At 48.9% G+C, this 17777-nt stretch overlaps 5 protein-coding genes across 5 annotated transcripts; 3 read left to right on the top strand and 2 right to left on the bottom strand.

Annotated features, from left to right (window-relative positions):
• The first annotated feature begins 1191 nt into the window (after positions 1-1191).
• On the top strand, positions 1192-8694 carry LY89DRAFT_1527 (putative polyketide synthase). The gene is made up of 8 exons (XM_018205420.1): positions 1192-1340; positions 1398-1987; positions 2053-2152; positions 2207-2331; positions 2385-2923; positions 2971-3535; positions 3583-7688; positions 7740-8694. Exons 2-8 carry the CDS (start codon positions 1429-1431, stop codon positions 8610-8612), a joined length of 6867 nt encoding a protein of 2288 aa, XP_018078080.1. The 5' UTR covers positions 1192-1340; positions 1398-1428; the 3' UTR covers positions 8613-8694.
• Positions 8695-9669: 975 nt separating this feature from the next.
• Positions 9670-10704, top strand: LY89DRAFT_712744 (uncharacterized protein; the record flags this gene model as incomplete). Its single annotated transcript, XM_018218000.1, has 3 exons — positions 9670-9673; positions 9807-9904; positions 10000-10704. 3 exons carry the CDS (start codon positions 9670-9672, stop codon positions 10396-10398), a joined length of 501 nt encoding a protein of 166 aa, XP_018078081.1. The 3' UTR covers positions 10399-10704.
• A 286-nt stretch (positions 10705-10990) lies between these two features.
• Positions 10991-12946, bottom strand: LY89DRAFT_726790 (pectin lyase-like protein; the record flags this gene model as incomplete). The annotated part of the gene is made up of 3 exons (XM_018219081.1): positions 10991-11100; positions 11238-12647; positions 12694-12946. 3 exons carry the CDS (start codon positions 12944-12946, stop codon positions 10991-10993), a joined length of 1773 nt encoding a protein of 590 aa, XP_018078082.1.
• Positions 12947-13893: 947 nt separating this feature from the next.
• Positions 13894-14808, top strand: LY89DRAFT_726791 (uncharacterized protein; the record flags this gene model as incomplete). The annotated part of the gene is made up of 1 exon (XM_018219082.1): positions 13894-14808. One exon carries the CDS (start codon positions 13894-13896, stop codon positions 14806-14808), a length of 915 nt encoding a protein of 304 aa, XP_018078083.1.
• Positions 14809-14968: 160 nt separating this feature from the next.
• On the bottom strand, positions 14969-17718 carry LY89DRAFT_603922 (ADP-ribosylglycohydrolase). The gene has a single exon (XM_018210335.1). It carries the CDS (start codon positions 17426-17428, stop codon positions 15269-15271), a length of 2160 nt encoding a protein of 719 aa, XP_018078084.1. The 5' UTR covers positions 17429-17718; the 3' UTR covers positions 14969-15268.
• Positions 17719-17777: the final 59 nt, after the last annotated feature.

Genomic DNA, 17777 nt, shown 5'->3' on the forward strand with positions numbered 1-17777 from the left:
AGTGATTCCTTGTCCCATCTCTCACAGACATCTCCGTGGCCAAAGAGCTGAACTGCTAGTTCAAGGAAGTATTGATTCGACTTTCATTCGTCAATTTCTGGTTCCGTGCCAGGGTTACGCACAGGTATGTTGGCTCCATGTGTGGAGTAAAGCAAGAGAAGTGACGAAGTTGTGTGCGGCGAGCAGTGCGACCGAAGCTTCGAAGTTCGTAGCAGAGATGCTAGTCTCATTTAGAGAAGCTGCATCAACAGCCGACGGACCTAAAATGCACCGCACCTCAAAATGTTCCGGGTTTCTATCAACGACACACCATCCTCGGCTCAACGCTCCCTTCTCGATCTTGATCACCGCCACCCTTATGGTCCAAACAATAGGTGGAATCTGTAGTTGAGTTTGGAGAAACACAAAGACAGGACCATGGTACCGAGCTTCTCGGCTGCCTCGTCCCCGTCTCCACGCTGGTGTCAGCTCATGCTCAGTCGGCATTTGCATCTCACAAGCTCAACCGAACCAAATGCCTTCGCCGAACCTGCGGTACCTCATCCGATTTGTACTATCCCCAGTCTATCTCAAATAGTCCGTGCGACTAGCATAGTCATTTGTTCGCCTGTTCCTGCTTCGCGCTCAAAGTCCACTCAGGCACCACTGATCTTTGCCTACCTCTATCGTAGTGATAGATCCACTTTCCGTCCCAAGTTCACACGCCAGACTTGCCCCAATAGTTGCCATCAACACCATAGCCTGTCAGTTGCGCTCGAGTAGAGAAAGATGTACATCCGAATCAAGAACCCTTGCAGTCGCACGAGAAACCCGTTCCTCAGCAGGGACATGATCGTCGACCACACACAAGGATGTGTTATCATTAAAATGGATCCTGCGTGGATACATCATCTGTGTGTCCATTCGGGCGTTTTCCCTGCAAGAGCATACAAGTACGAAGTATCACAGAGAGTAACCCCAGTTCAATATTTCAGGGTGTCTTCATGCACATCAACAACTTCATGCGTTTAATCCTGTACATGTGATTGACTTGCATTTCATGATAAGGATTCAAGGGCATGTTACTCTGTACAATCCTCGGTTCTACACACCCACGAGCTGTCCACGTTCTCTTTACACTGCCCGTGGTTGTTTGTTCTGATTGCGCGGCGATTCGAGTTCCAGACTCCGTAGTGGATAGCAAGTCTTGTTGCAGAAGAGGAAGGTCAATAAATTTGACGTGGGCTTTCACACCACGGTGATACTGAACGGTTTGGAAATTTGGTATTGCTGCTCTTAAAGGCTTGTACCTCCCGTCGAACAGGTTCATTGGCCTGCAGTTTAATGTTAGGCAAGTCACGGTCAGTAACTTTGGTATTCCCAGATTGGTGTAATAGAAATAGCTGAATAATATGCAGGACAATCATTGTGTAGCATAGCACAATAACCATGGCTCCATCTGCCATGCCCACCAATGGCGAAAGCTATGATCATCCATATGCACGACTGGGAACGAACCTCAACGGCAATGGTAACAGCAACGGCCACAGCAATGGCATACCAAACACCAACGGTGCTGCTCCCAAGAATGCAGAGACAGTTCCCATCGCAATTGTGGGAATGGGTTGTCGGTTACCTGGAGACGTGAAGGGCGCAGAGGAATTCTGGGAATTTTTAGCCCGTGCAAGGAGTGGATGGTCCCCAATACCAGAATCGAGATTTAAGCATGCTGCTTTCCATCACCCAAATCCAGACAAAGAAGGCTGCTACAATCCTGAGGGTGGTCATTTCATTGATGAAGATGTTGGCTTATTCGATGCGCCATTCTTCAACATAACGGAGAAGGAAGCGATCTCTATGGATCCGCAGCAGAGACTACTTCTTGAATGTACATACGAGGCGCTGGAGAATGCTGGCATACCCAAAGAGAAGTTGGTGAAACAAAGTGTGGGTGTTTATGTCGGAGGCTCTTTCGCAGATTACGAGCTCCGGAATTGTCGAGATCTTGGTAAGTTGTCTGATCTGCATTTACCCGCCGCTCCTGCTGCATAACGTGGTACTGACTTCTGCCAGATACCACTCCCGTATTTCAAGCAACCGGCTGTGCGCAATCACTCTTGGCGAATAGGATATCATACTTTTTCGATTTTGCTGGACCCAGCTTTACGGTTGAGTGAGTAACAACGTCAGGCCCTAATGCAGGTCAGATACTAACCTTCATCCCCAGTACGGCTTGCAGCTCTTCCTTGACCGCCCTGCATTTGGCTTGTCAGAGTTTGAGGACTGGCGAATCAACATCAGCGATTGTGGCATCATGCCATCTGAATATTCTTCCAGATTATTTTGTGACGAGTAAGTCTGCATCCTACATCCGGCCACGTGACCATACACTCACCTCGTTTCAGTGTCTATGTCCAGCCTTTTCTCAGATACAGGAAGATCATTTGCATTCGATCATCGAGGTACTGGGTTCGGCCGTGGAGAGGGAGTTGGCTGCGTTGTTCTGAAGCCTCTTGACGAGGCCATCAAAGCTCGTGACTCGATACGCGCTGTAATTGTCGGTACCGGAGTCAATCAAGATGGCAGAACAAAAGGAATTACGATGCCGAGTGGAGATGCTCAAGTCAATTTGATGAAGTCGGTCTATGAGAAAGCCCACCTGGATGCAACCCTCACAGGATACGTCGAAGCGCACGGAACGGGAACAAAAGTCGGAGATCCTATCGAAGCTAAAGCTTTACATGAAGTCTTTGGCAAAGGAAGGACTCCCAAGCAACCACTATTCGTTGGCTCAGTTAAGTCAAACATCGGACATCTCGAGGGTGCTAGTGGAATTGTTTCTGTCATCAAGTCGGCGATGATGTTGCAGAAAGGCTTCATTTTGCCCAATTACAACTTTCAGAAGGGCAATCCCAAGATTCCATTTGAGGAATGGGGCTTGAAGGTACATGTCCCTCAATCCCTCGAATTTTCTTGTTAACACATTCCTAGGTTCCTACCACCCAACGACCATGGCCCCGTGGCAAGAAATACATTTCCATCAACAACTTCGGTTTCGGAGGTGGAAACGCTCACATCGCACTCGAGAAGGCTCCTGCTGCTTCAAAAGGCCTCATCGAAAGAACAAACGATACACTAGCTACTGGTACGAAGTCAGCCCCAAAGAGAATCTTCGTGCTGTCAGCAAACGATAAACCTGCCCTGCAAGCTCAGATGAATGATCTCACGGTCTACCTTGAGCAACGTCCTGAAGTTTTTCAAAACTCGTTGTTGCCAAATTTGGCTTATACTCTTGGACAAAGACGATCTGTGCTTTCATACAAGATGGCTATTCCAGCGAGGGCATCTGCGGAGCTTATTCCAGCTCTTGCTAGCTCAGACACAGTTCTATCGCGGGCTACAAAGGAGCCCAGGATCGGATTCGTCTTCACTGGCCAGGGTGCCCAGTGGCATGCAATGGGACGAGAGCTGTTGGATGCTTATCCAGTTGTCGCAGCGACGATGGAGAAAATTGATAGGTATCTTTCTGATATCGGTGCCGATTTCTCTATGATAGGTCAGACATTCTATTACATCAAAACGAAATGAGCTAACAAATGACAGATGAACTTTCTCGAGATTCTGAATCTTCGCGAGTCTCCGAGGCACATATCAGCCAGCCCGCATGTACTGCGGTACAATTGGCGCTGACTGATCTGTTGAAGTCTTGGGGAATCAAACCAGCTGCAGTAACAGGCCATTCGAGTGGAGAAATTGGAGCTGCCTATGCTGCGGGTGCCTTGTCTCTGGAGTCCTGCGTTGCGATTGCATACTTCAGAGGTCAATCAATCATCAGCTTGAAGCGAGGATTTCCTGAGCTTAAGGGAGCAATGATGGCCGTAGGCGGCAGCGCTGAGGAGGTTCGCCCTATGATGAAGTTACTCAAGGAAGGCCGTGCTGTTGTGGCTTGCATCAATTCTCCTTCCAGCATCACAGCTTCGGGAGACAAGGATGCTATCAATGAGTTACAGAAAGTCATCGAAGAGAAGCAGATGTTCAACAGGAAACTCCGTGTTGACACGGCCTATCACTCTCATCATATGAACTTAGTCGCCGAAGAGTACCGAAACTCAATCAAGAATGTCAACCCTCATCCTTCAACCACCACAACGTTTCATTCATCTCTCCTTGGACGACAGGTCGAGACAAGCGAATTGGGACCAAATTACTGGGTTGAGAACTTGACTTGTCCAGTCCGGTTTTCCGAGGCTCTTCAAAGCATGTGCAAACCCATTGACGGAAGCACAACTCCTGGCGTCGATGTCCTCGTCGAGGTCGGACCTCATGCCGCTCTTGAGGGACCGGTCAAGCAGATTCTAAAATTCCTTGGTGGCAACGCTACTAAGCTCCCATATGCTTCTGCTTTGCTCAGAAACAAGGACGCTGTTGATACCACTGTGCATCTGGCTGCCACTCTGTTCACAAAAGGTGCTCTTGTTGATTTCGGAGCGATCAATTTTCCATTTCCCGGTGTCAAAGCCCCTGAGCTCTTGACCAATCTCCCAAAATACCCTTGGAACCACTCTACGAAATTCTGGCATAGTTCGAGAATAGCAGAGAAACATACAGACAGACCATTCGCTCGCAATGATCTGATCGGCACGCTGGCTTCATATAGCAATGACCTCGAGCCTACCTGGCGCAACATTATAAGGGCAGATGATATGCCATGGGTTCGTCACCACAAGATGCAATCAATGTCCGTTTATCCGATGGCTGGATACATCGCAATGGCATTAGAAGCTGCATCTCAACGAGCTGCTCTCCGCAACGTGGCTTTCGATAAGTTCGAACTTCGAGAAGTGACGGTCAGCCGTCCTCTCGTTATCAACGAAGGCAACGACATTGAAACAAACATCACACTCAGATCTTTTGCAGAAGGAACAAGAACATCATCCGATTCCTGGGATGAGTTCCGTATCTTCTCTTGGTCGAAAGACCGTAGCTGGATTGAACATTGCAGAGGTCTTATCTCCGTCGTCAAATCGGCTGACGGGAACATCGTCGATGGTGCTCAACAACTCCTCGACACTAAAGCAGAGCTGATTTCTAAAATGTCGTCTTTCAACGAAGCGTGCACGTCAGAAGTTAACACGCCGCTAATGTACGAGACCCTGAGCGAAGCAGGAGCAGGGTACGGCCCCAGCTTCCAAGGACTAGAGAACTGCCGCGCAAGCGACAACCACGCTGTAGCAGATCTCATCATCCCAGATACCGCATCCCTCATGCCAAAACACTACGAACCAGACTTCATCATCCATCCAGCTTTCCTGGATCAGTTCATTCAAATTGTCTGGCCGATCTTTGGTGCTGGTTGGAAGGGACTTAATGTTCTTTACATGCCGTCTTTCATCCAAAGTATGTCTTTGTCCACAGGGATTACTCGCAAAGCTGGCGATCGGATGAAGGTTTTTGGTACGGGAAAGCCAACACCAGCGCATCCTATTCCCACCAAGTTGAGCTTGTTCGCTACTTCGTTTGAGTCTGGAGATGAAGCACTCATTTCTATGAGTGATTTGGTCATGACGCCTGTGTTTGCTGGAAGTGACGCTTCGAGCTCCGCTGCGAATAGGGAGTTGTGTTATAAACTGCAGTGGGAGCCGGTACATGCTGAGCATCAGGCAAATGGTGTTGAGGAACATGATGCGCATATCAATGGCATCAATGGCGTCAATGGTACGAATGAAACCAACGGCGTCAATGGCTCACATGCCACAAACGGCACGAATGGCGTTAATGGGACCAATGGGACGACTACGCCTAAATTTGAGACTGAGGTTGTCATTATCGGCGACGAGACATCTCAGTCGTCCCTAATATCAAGCGTCAAGGACCTCATCACCGACTTCACTCACTCATCCCCAACACAAGGATCACTTGGTAGTGTTGCAACAGATGGCAAAATATGTGTCGTCTTGTCCGAACTCGATCGCCCTGTCGTCTCAAGCCTGAACTCAGATGACTTCCAAGCAGTTAAGAAGATGCTGACCGGAGCTGCTGGTGTCCTCTGGGCTGTACGAGGAGCCTATACCGATTCTTCCAAGCCAGATGCAGAGATGGTCATTGGCATGGCACGAAGTGTGCGCTCAGAGACTCTCCTCAAATTCGCCACGCTCGATCTTGGCACTACGCCTCAGCTGTCCAACACTGGCACCGCAGATAAGATCTTGGAGGTTTTTAAGTCTTCATTCTCTCCCGATGCACCAACCATTGGTGGAGATATGGAATTCCAGGAACGCGAAGGAAAACTTCTTGTCCCACGAGTCGTCGAGGATCTGGATATGAACAAATTCGTTCATCAAGAGACTCAGCCTGTTGCTGCTCCTGATCTCCAGCCTTTCCACCAAACAGGTCGTCCTCTCAAAATCGCTATCGAGACGCCAGGAGCTCTAGACACTCTTTACTTCACTGATGATCTCGCTGTCGGCACCCCGCTTCCTGACTACGAAGTCGAGATAGAAGTGAAAGCTACTAGTATGAACTTCAAAGATATCATGATTTCCATGGGTCAGCTGCCAAGCAAGTACATCGGCGTAGAATGTGCTGGTATCATCAGTGCCATTGGAAGCAAGGTGACGGATCTCCAAGTAGGTGATCGAGTCTGCGCCATGTCTGAAGGCGCTTACAGCACCTACACTCGATGTCTTGGCACCAGCGCGCAAAAGATCTCGGACTCCATGTCATTTGAAGATGCATCCACCATCCCAGTCATCTATTGCACAGCATATTACTCACTCTTCGACCTTGGGCGTCTGACTAAGGGAGAGACGGTGCTCATCCATGCCGCGGCAGGAGGCGTTGGTCAAGCCGCTATCATCCTGTCACAGATGATCGGGGCAGAGATCTTTGCTACAGTTGGAAGTGTGGCTAAGAAGGAATTCCTGATGAGCAAGTATCAGATTCCTGAAGATCACATCTTCTACAGCCGAAACACCTCATTCGCAAAAGCTATCAAGCGCGCAACGAATGGGCAAGGCGTCGATGTTGTTCTCAACTCACTCGCTAGCGACGCCTTGAGAGAAACATGGGACAGCCTCGCTCACTTCGGTCGCTTCATCGAGATCGGCAAGCGAGACATCACGGGCAACACTCGTCTTGAGATGGCGAGATTTGAGCACAACGCCATGTTTGCTTCTGTGGATCTGACAGTCGTTGCTGCTGAGCGGCCTAAGATCATGAAGAGGCTTCTTTCAGATGTATTTGATCTCATGGGTAAAGGACTTGTGCGACCCATCTCCCCGATCACGACATTCCCTATCTCTGATGTGGAGACGGCGTTCCGTACCCTTCAAGGCGGAAAGATTATGGGCAAGATCGTCATCGTGCCCCATGCGGAAGATCAAGTAAAGGCTGTTCCGAGAAAGACTCCAAACAATCTGCTTGCGGCTGATGCGACGTATGTGATCATCGGTGGAACCGGTGGTCTGGGTCGCAGCATGAGCAGATGGATGATCTCCAAAGGAGCTCGAAACATCGTGCTCCTCTCTCGCAGCGGCAGCGCCACTGGAAAGGTAGCAGAACTCATCGAGGAAGCGAAGAGCGTTGAAGCAAACATCGTCGTCAAGTCTTGCGATGTAGCAAACTTATCTCAAGTCGAGAAACTCATCAAAGAGGATCTTGCTTCCTTACCTCCAATCAAGGGCGTTATCCACGCTGCTATGGTTCTACACGTAAGTCAGCTCACTCCCACCCTTTGACCTCTAACCTAACGAACAACGTAGGACGTTCTCTTCGAGAAAATGACCCACGATCAATGGACCTCCGTAGTTCAACCCAAGGTCGCCGGAGCCTGGAACTTCCACAACACGCTCCTCTCCACCTCCCAATCACTAGATTTCTTCATCCTCCTCTCCTCCGCCGCCGGCGCAGTCGGAAACCGCGGTCAAGCAGCCTACGCAGCGGCAAACTGCTTCCTAAACGCCTTCGCCCAGTACAGACACACGCTCGGCCTACCCGCATCTTCCATCGACCTGACAGCCGTCAGCGACGCCGGCTACCTCGTCGAAAGCGGCGGCGAGCGACAGAAAGAAGTCATGGAGAATCTCGGCAGCGAGAGTATATCCGAGAAAGAAGTCCTAGCCTTGATCGGAGCTGCTATCACGGGCAAGATGGGCGATAGTGCGAACGGACACTGTATCACAGGTCTGAAGATCGCGCCGGAGAAAATGAACGACATATTCTGGATCTCTGATGCGAAATTCACGCACCTGCGTGAGGCGGCGGAGAAAGAAGCCTCTTCTCTCACCTCTGCTTCTGCTTCAGCCAATATCTCCATCTCCGCAGCGCTCAAAGCCTGTTCATCGCGCGCAGTGGCCATCGATCTCATCACCGAGGCGCTGCTGTCGAAGATCAGCGCCGTGTTGATGGTGCCGAGGGAGGAGATGGATGCTAGTAAGCCGATTGTGGTGTATGGCCTCGATAGTCTTGTTGCGATTGAGATCCGGAATTGGATTACGAGGGAGCTGGAGGCGAGTTTGCAGGTTTTGGAACTTTTGACGAGTGGTAGCTTTACTGCGTTGGCGGAGACGGTCTTGGGGAAGAGTAAGCTGGGAGTGAAGTTTTTGGAGATCAATGGGGTTGTGGAGGAGAAGTAGGGTTGAAGGTTTTGAAGGGTTTTTTGGTTGTTTTATACCTCTGGGATGAATTTTGGGTTTCTTTTGTCAACTGCTTAGCTTGATATCGCTGTTTATGATTGTTTCTCCTCCAGCTAGATAGATCTTCTGTTTCTAGGCCATTTGCTCCTCATAGTCAGATTTCGATGATAGATTGCAACATTTCCCTTTCATCCACAAAGTGTGTCCAAAAGCAGACACTAGGAACATACCTCAGGTTCACTCACCGGATAATCAATCACCCCAGCCTCATCCTTCCCGGCCCATCGGCCCAATCACCGACCCCCAACTCCTCTGTTGCACATCGCAAAAAGGGCATTCCCACCGAAAAAGGGCATCACAACGCCCTCGTACCACGCGGGAAACCCCGCGGCTGCTGATTCGTCTACTAAAGGAACTGTGGAGCATCGAGACGTGCAGGTGGGAGTGAGACAGCGATCTTTGTTGCATTTCGCGAAAAGGGCATTTTTGGAGGGCGGCCAGTTAGATGGGATGGCGTGGTTGGGGTGTGGGAAGGTGCATGATGATGATGTGGGCGGATTTCAGCCCTGTTGGGTTGGAATCCTAATGGAGATGCTCGTACATCTTGACTGTGGTCTTTGGTGATTGTGGTAGTGGTCTTTCGTTGTTAATAATTTGATAGTTTTTACGGACGATTGTAGATTTCATTCTTTTATTTCTACTTGACAATCAGGTGTTTTGCGCGTTGGGCGGGATATGTGCATATTGCGGGATGTGCGCAGAGTGCGCAAAATGCGCATATCCCGCTCAAAGCTATGGGGGATTTTGGAATTTATTTGTGAGGATTTGAAATTCCGGTCTACTTAAGTAGGCAAAATCTGTATTGGTAATACCAAATCTTGAGTTAGTTGACATGTGCTTTCAGGCGGCGATGCTTGGGGCATAGAGAAGAACTTGAAATCGGCCTCACGAGCACTGTAGTAGAAAGATGTCTCAGACGCCTGAGGATTGGTGGATGTTGATTTGAAGCTTAGGCCGTTGTGCAGGAGGCTTTTTTTTTTTTGAAGCTTGGGCCGCTATGGGTAAGGTATCTTGGTGGCCAACCTATATTGACAATAGTTCCTGAACAATAGCTTTTTCTACTAACATTCTTCAATACGGCAAAAATTCGAAACCAAATATCCGAAAGCGAACTGCTGATAACGTGAGCACTAGGTCCTATGGATCCTAGGGAGGCTTTAGAATCAGTGGTGACTGGAAGTGTCACTAGCGTTTTGAATCTTGCATCGAGCGCCACCTCGGCGTTCGTACAAGTAAAATCGTACCCGTTTGAATAAGAAGAATACGGAGGTAAAGCGAGACATGAACATGATAGAAGCTTAGTGCCTGAGCTGATTGCATATTACAGATAGCACATCTAAAATCCATTGCCGAAGACCTCGAAAAACGTCTCGACGATGTAATTAGCGACCTAGCTAAGTCTGAAGATACAGACCAACGACATATGGCCAAGCAGTTTAAACGCCAGAAGTTAGAACTGCACAGTGATGAAGCTAGGCAAAAGACCAAGGCTCACGAAAGATATATGAACCTCACCGAGGGCTTGATACAGATTTCGGACGCTGTAACAGGAGCATTTGACATCCACCGTCCGAACGAAGCCGTGCCGCAGGCGCAGACCCGGCAACATAGTGCATACACTGAGAAATATTGTGGCAGATGGAACGAATACTATTCCAATGACCCGCGAGACACTTCTTCGTGGGACGAGTGGGACGAGTGGGACGATATGATGACCGGTATTTGAAGAGCAAAGCGTCCCAAGTACGGACGAAAGGCTTTATGACTGATGCGCTTCATGCCTTGCGAAGCACCTCACCCGAGACGTTTGGCGATTTCTTAGTCTCATTGCACGCCGCTATAGTAATATGTAGTGATTATCAACAGCTCTTGGTAGCGAAACACTGAAAAGGAGATTGAAATTTCACACTGAAGCGGAAGGTTCAGAATGCTACAATAGATAATTGAGCCGGGAGATTGTTATTTCACCAACGTTTGATTGTGTGAAGGAGAGGGGAGCTGGGGCACGATGCAGGAGCCATGGTCTTCTAACAGTCACTAAATATAATCTTGCTCTATTGACGTTGTTCTTGTGTTTCGTAATTTTTACAGCATATTCGCCAACATTGGCCTATCTTCATGCAAGTGTTCAAGTGATATGTAGTGCAAGGATGAAGTGAGCATGGGCGTGTGGAAATAGGCTTGAATGTTAGCACTTGGGAAAACATGGGTCCAAGATAAAATCATTGAGTCTTCGGAAATGAAGCCGATTTCGAATTTTACTGTACAAAAATCGAAATGTTATACATCCATTCTCACCCCTTTACTCTTCCCGAGAATCACCACTCACAACTCTCCCCGTCTTCTCCACCGCCCTGTCCATCAACAACACTACTACCAGTGCTCATCGGTCTCGGTGTATGGGTTAATCTAGTTCTTGTCACTCTCCCTATAGGCTCGTAAATCAGCTTCTGAGCTACAAACATTGAGAATATCTGTCGTGCTGAACTATGCAGGTTGTTCCTTTGGTACACGCTCTGACGATTGAGGAGTCATGAGTGTAGTGTTTTGAGATAGTTCACGTACCTGTGCTTATTGACGGAGAGGATATTAAGATTGTCGACGCAGAAGAGGGGACGGCGAGAAGGGTCGTGGGCGTTGGTGTTGAGAGGGATGTAGAGAGTTCAAGGCTCGAGGTAACAGCGAGAGATGAAGAGCTCGAGGCTTCGATTGATGATCCGATTGATGTAGGCAAGGACGCCGATGTGCTAACGACCTTCACCACAGACGAAGTTTTCAGCGAAGACGAAGCAGCTGTAGACTTCGCTACACTAGCACTCGCACTCACAGCTCCATCCGCAGACGCAGTCGTACTCGCCACCCCACTGCTAGCCGGACTCCAGAACACAGCAGGTGTATACACCGGGATCGGGTCCGTAGTCCCATACCCACTGATGCCCCACGCTGGACTAGTTGGAGTCACAAACCCCGTGGGAGCAACCGTGCTCGTAACACTGGTAGTAAACGTCGTTAAAGACGCAGCTGTAGAAGTCCCTGCGCAATAGCCTGTCCCGTAGACATTCTTGCATTGGTTGATGACTTTATTTCCGTTCACAGTCCACATGTCGAAATCTTCGAGGCTGATATCGACTGCGGGGACAATGTCTGAGCCTCGGATGACAATTGCGCCTCGTTCGGCACCGTTGTCCATTGTTCCGGTCCAGTTGCTGAATGTGAGACTGCTGAGAGCGACAGCTCCAGTGTCTGGCGTTGTGGTAGATTCCCAGTACTGGTCGATCTCTAGGGCATAGGTTGTATCGTAGGCCCAGAAGTTTTCGAAGACAGAGTCTTTGACATATCCTTCTGCTCCTGTTCCACCGGGGAAGGTCTTGATCATCAGCATTTGGGTGCATTGAAAGATGTAGATGTTGCGCATGGTGATGTTTGATAGAGCAGCAGCATCAGAGGAATCGGTGATGTCCGCTGTCAGAGAGCCGATTGACATCCCGCCGCTTTGGTTGCAGTAAATGTCTTCGATGAGAATGTTGTTTGACGGCGATTTGACACTGATACATTCGTCTCTGTTGGTAACTTCGATGTCATGCATGTAGCAATTGTCGGTGCAGGTCACATCAACTCCATCAGTTCCTCCAAGGTCTGGTCCGCGAACGGTGATGTGGTATGCTTCCATGTTCGAGACTTCGTTGAAAACTAGGTGGAAAGTAGGGGAATCGACGAAGATCATGTCGTGGATAGAAATGTCCGAACAACTGATAAATCGGAAGAGTCGAGCGTTCTGTCCAGATGATGTGATCCGTTCAATGTATCCTTGTCCATTGATGGCACCAAGAGCATTGCTTGAGAAGACTTCGACATCAGAAGCATTCTCAATGACGATGGCATTGCCGTTGAATGATCCGTCCGAGGTGAGTGTTATAAGACCATCAATTTGGATGGCATAAGCAGATCCCCCGTTCAGAACTACACCAGTCGCAACTTTGGTGGTCAGTTGTATTCGTTGGAAGAAGTAGGGGTCGCTTACTGGAGTATGATCCTGGAGGAATATAAAGGGTAGCACCTCCAGCTTTTGCGCAACTGGTAAAGGCGGACAGGATCGCAAGCCCAATATCTGTGCTATTGTCGGCAACAGCACCATAGTCCAGGACGTTACAAATAGTTGACTTAGAAGAGAGCGGGGTAAGAGGTCCAACGGAGCTGGTATCGACTTCAGCTTGAGCAAATGATGAGAAGAGAAGAGAAGGCACAAGAAGTGCAGAAAGAATCCTGGAAAGCATAGCGAATAAAATGATAGTCCAGCACCGAGTGAAAGAGATGTACAAGAATGTTATAATTTGAATCAATGGGTTTGCTATCGAAGATATGAACGAATGTTAGGAGAAAGGCGTCTCCAGGCGCTGTAAAAGCAAACAATTGGCAACGAAGACAACCGCGAGCGATGAGGAGAGAAAGCATGATGGAAGCAGTGCTGAGGATATATGAGGCTGACCACTTGCGGAGAACTGACGCCTAGGGCCTCCCTCCTCGATGTTTAGGATTCATAGCGTCCCACTAATAGCAAGGCAAATTACATGGCACTGGCCATCATCTGGTCTGACAACAAGGAGAGGCTCCATGAATGTTCTGATTAAAGTTCTTTCCACGCAAGATAGTTCTGTCTGGAAATTGTGGGTACGTTTTCCATCAATCAGACGATGAGCTTTTGTTCTCGGGTCGGACATGAAGGATGTTTCATGTGGAGGGGGCTGTTCTAGTCTTCAAAGTGGAGATGAACCCACGTTTGTTAGATCTTGCAATCCAAAAATTCAATCAAAGTAGAACACGCTCAAGAAGATGCATTGAATGTAGAGATTTGGAGATTTGGAGATTGTTGATCGTAATGGGATCGGGGGCGAGAAAGTGCCTTGGTCTTCGCGAAGAGGGACTGTCTCTTCCTGGACATTAGAGACGCACTCACTTATCTGACGGACGTGCTGAAATAGCAGATCCGAGAGATGAGATGGATCGCCGCTGGGTTGATGCAAATCAATTCGAAACAATCCCACCAAAGCAAAAGATCCGTGCAAGAAAGGAAGAAAGCTGTCACATGACATCGCGATCGTGTGCCCGTGCCGCTTTTGTAAGATTAGGATCGCAGAGCTGCCTTCCCTCATTTCATTCATCAACACCATCAACAATTACCTCCTTTCCGAAACCTCGTTCACGACTCAACCTAGCCTCCACAATGCAGTCACGATCGAAAAGACTTTCAAGTGCGTTGGAAGCTTGGGCGGGGCCAATAACACGTTCGAAAAGAAGCACAAAGAATGTCAAGTCAGATCATCCAGCAGCAGGCAATCTCTCTCCAGAGGAACTTACGGCAGTACCTGCGAAATCTTTTCCCAAATTCCGAGAGCTGCCACTCGAGCTTCGAATCATCATTTTCGAGTTCGCGATATCTCCCGACACTTTCATCGAAGCAATCTTCCTCCATGGCGAGCACCGATTCCACGTCTCGTCACCAAACGCCCCATCTATACCTCCGACCCATCAGAAGTATTCAACATCTGCGCTCTTACCGATCTACCTTGAGCCATCTACAAATCTTGCTATGAAACGTCCTCTTAAACTCCCTCCAACTAAGCCTATTTACATACATATCAAGGACGTCCTTTACATTCCAGAAATCCATGCTCTAGACGTTACTGCCTTCTTAAGACGGGAAGAGAACCAAGCTATTGAGAATCTAGCTATACAAGCAAGCAGCGCCTTGAGATTGGGAGGTGATATCGACGACTCTGACTCCTTTTCCTACTCAATAAGGGCCTTCCGCGAGGGTGAACTCGTCCGTGGATTGAAGAATTTGAAGAAGCTATACATTGTCGAAGGTCCAGATCTGGGCAGAGAGAGAAGGCTGGTCCGGGATCCGGCGTACAAGTGGCGGTTCTCGTGGTCGAGGGTCAAAGAAGGGGCTGAAATGGGGAACACTTATGCCGGCATATTCAAGCGGAACTACAAACATGAATGGAATACAGGCGTTGCAGACTCGATCGCGCAGGCTATCGATACAGAGAGTAATATGATGAAACAACAGGGTAAGAGCTGGAATCCGCCAGAGCTGATATTTCGGGAGTTGAAAAGAACGTTGGTTGAGGCATGAGCGGCCTCTAATTCTTACATATCTCTGAGCCAGTTGAGGTACTTGTGCAGAACCTCCAATGACCTGAGTACACAACTTCATGCCGCCGTTCCCTCTATTGGTGAAGCTTGCTTTTCCACCTTCGACAGAGGTTTCCGATTTTCGTCCAGCTTCCATCTGTCCCTCTTCTTTCATATGCGGGCAGTCTGCCACGTCTACAATGCCCGGAGAAGTCTTCAATATGGAGTATACAAGGGGAAGATCCAGCTGTGCCTGCAAGTTGGTGCTGATATTCTGTATCAACAGCAGAAATCAGACACGGGAGCAGGTTGTGTGTGCTATTCGGCTATTCACGATTTTCATGCCCCCAAACAATTTTCTCTTCCACCGGTAAGCGGATCAAGCCTTGCTTGGCCTTGACTTTATAGTCAACCGCAATTTCTGCTCCCCCTTTCTTACTTCTTTGTGAATCCTCTCCCAATCATACAGGGGCAATATCGAACTGATCTATAGCCAAACTCCCATCAACAATAACCGCACCAATTCCACCACCAGTATACTCGCTATCATCAGCCTCAAGAACCTTCTTCCCTGCGATAGACCCAACAATCTTACTGCCTTCAACACGCACCGTCACATGGTAAGCAGTATCTAATTCCCACTCATAACTCGCGTTTGTTAACTCAATCCTAGATTCGTCCCTCGCCTTCACCAACGCTACAGTCTTCCTTCCGGAGCCAAAAACAAGGGCATAATATCTATTCAGCCCCTGCACCCTCACACATAACCCCGCACTCCCAAGATTGATTTTAAAACTCGGCACCGAAACCGTATAATCGATCCAATCCCTTGTCCCGGTAATCAGGTTCCCCTCTCCTCGATCCTGAGCTAGGAAGAATGATGAAGTGAAGAATTTGGTGTGGAATGTACTCAGGCTATCGATCCATACTCGTCTCCAGAAACTGCAAGGTTTGTCGGCGCCGTTGGGCTGGAAGGGGTCATATTGTGCGCCGGCAGGACGTTTGAGTGTCATGTGTGGTGAACCGCTGTAGGAGAGCGAGTAGAGACGTACGGTCCCGGTGAGATGGCCTATGGGGCAGGAGAGAGCTAGCCCGACCTTTTGAATTGGTTGACTGTCGAATGAGTCGGGGATTTTCCAGGTCAGGGTCTGTTGTTGGCCGGGTGAGAGAGTGGTCGAGGGGCCATCGAAGATGGATAAAGTATCTGCTGGATTGTAATGTTTCAATCTCAGATTTACTGAGACAGATTCGCTGTTCGAAGTGTCTGCGGAGAGCACTGCGGTTACTGTCTGTCCGGGAGAGATCAACGGTGATGCCATGAGATCGTATGTCTTCATTTTCACAATCTCGGGCGGTGTGAAGACTTGAGTAAGTACTTCGACAGGTTCAGCTGGATTGGTCCAGCCATTGAGATGAATTGCAAGACCCGAGCGATTCTGGTCGTCTGTGACTTGCTCAATCTTGACGCGATTAGGCGAAAGCTCGTACCTGGTTGCCACAAAGCCTTGCACGCTTCCAGGAAGAGAGAAATGGAATTGTGCCCCGTCCTTTGGCGCAGGTAAAGGCTGCTCACCCGCAATCTTCCGTCCAGTATTCACCAAATCGAAAGTTATCCTTGCTGCATCGTTGATAGAGTATCCCCCATCAGCACTGGATATCAAGGCTCGATCCGCCAACGGTCCACGCCAGTCAGGTCCATTTTCGAAGGTAGACAATCCATTCATGATCGCCACCAAACATCCAATGTTACCTGAGTTACAGTCCGTATCCCAACCACAAGTGTTAATGACATGCATCGCGCTATGGAAGTCATGACCAGCATATAGGAGTGCCATGATCATAATACCATGATTCGGTATGATGTGACAAACTCCCGGGAATTTGTCATAACCATAGCTATCCTCGATGCGTTGCCGAGTCTTCTCCCAGTCCTGGTCGGTCTTTACCCAGCCTCGGATATCAGCCACCAACTTGGTGAGAAGGGAGCCAGCTGGGACATATTTCAGTCCTACATCCAAGAGATGGTCGACGTCTTTGGATACGAAGGCTTCTGCCTCCATCGCCGCCCATAACTTTGCAGCATGAACGGAATCTCCATCATGGCTCACAGATCCTGCTGCTTCAGCTAGCTTTGCTGCCAGTGATGGATTACCAGGAGCTACCATAGCCCACCCATCAATGAAGATCTGAGCTCCAATCTGCTCGGCAATGGCTTTGCCATTTGTTTTGATGGACCCACTTGCTGGTGCCTTAATCCCATGCTTCAAATTAAGAAATGCCGTATGTTCAGTTGAGACTCCATTTCCACCCCACCACAAGATCGATTTCTTCTCAATAATATTATTGAGCCACGTCTTGCCAATGTCTTTAGAAGAGAGATCGAGGCCATGTTCTTCCAGCGCTCGGACGAAGACGAAAGTACCGGAGACATCATCGTCGGTCACGACGAGTGGTGCGTCGAATTTCTCGTGGACGTAGTGGTGGATGTGACCTAGTTGCTTTACGATCCGTTGATGTGTCCATCCTTCGAACGGTCGTCCGATATAGACCCCTATTAATTTGCCTAGGACGCCAGCATAGACTCTTTCGAGGTAATCTGCTGGGAGAGATGAGGCGGTCATTGTGGTAGAGAAGTGATGTCTGCTTATGAAGGAAGCTGTGCAGTCATCCACGCGTGGCGGCTAAGATACTTTGTATTCGCGAAGTTTATTTGCACCTATATTGTTGCTTGCTATCGTGGGTTGGGACTGTTCCTCTGGTCTGATGAAGCTATTGTTCGTCTGAGGGCTCTTGGCCAGGGGTGGGACACTTGTCGATTCTATCTCCCACTTTTGATTTACCTCCGGTATTGAATCAGACAAACAGCTGTTCTCTCGCGGAAAACTTGAAGGGCTCCGAGATCTATACGTAGATGCTGCGTGGACGTGAAGACCCGGATAGGCAATGATCGCCACCTCGTGAGTGTTCATC

The sequence above is a fragment of the Mollisia scopiformis genome (genome assembly GCF_001500285.1).
Source record: "Mollisia scopiformis unplaced genomic scaffold LY89scaffold_1, whole genome shotgun sequence".
Classification (NCBI taxonomy): domain Eukaryota; kingdom Fungi; phylum Ascomycota; class Leotiomycetes; order Helotiales; family Mollisiaceae; genus Mollisia; species Mollisia scopiformis.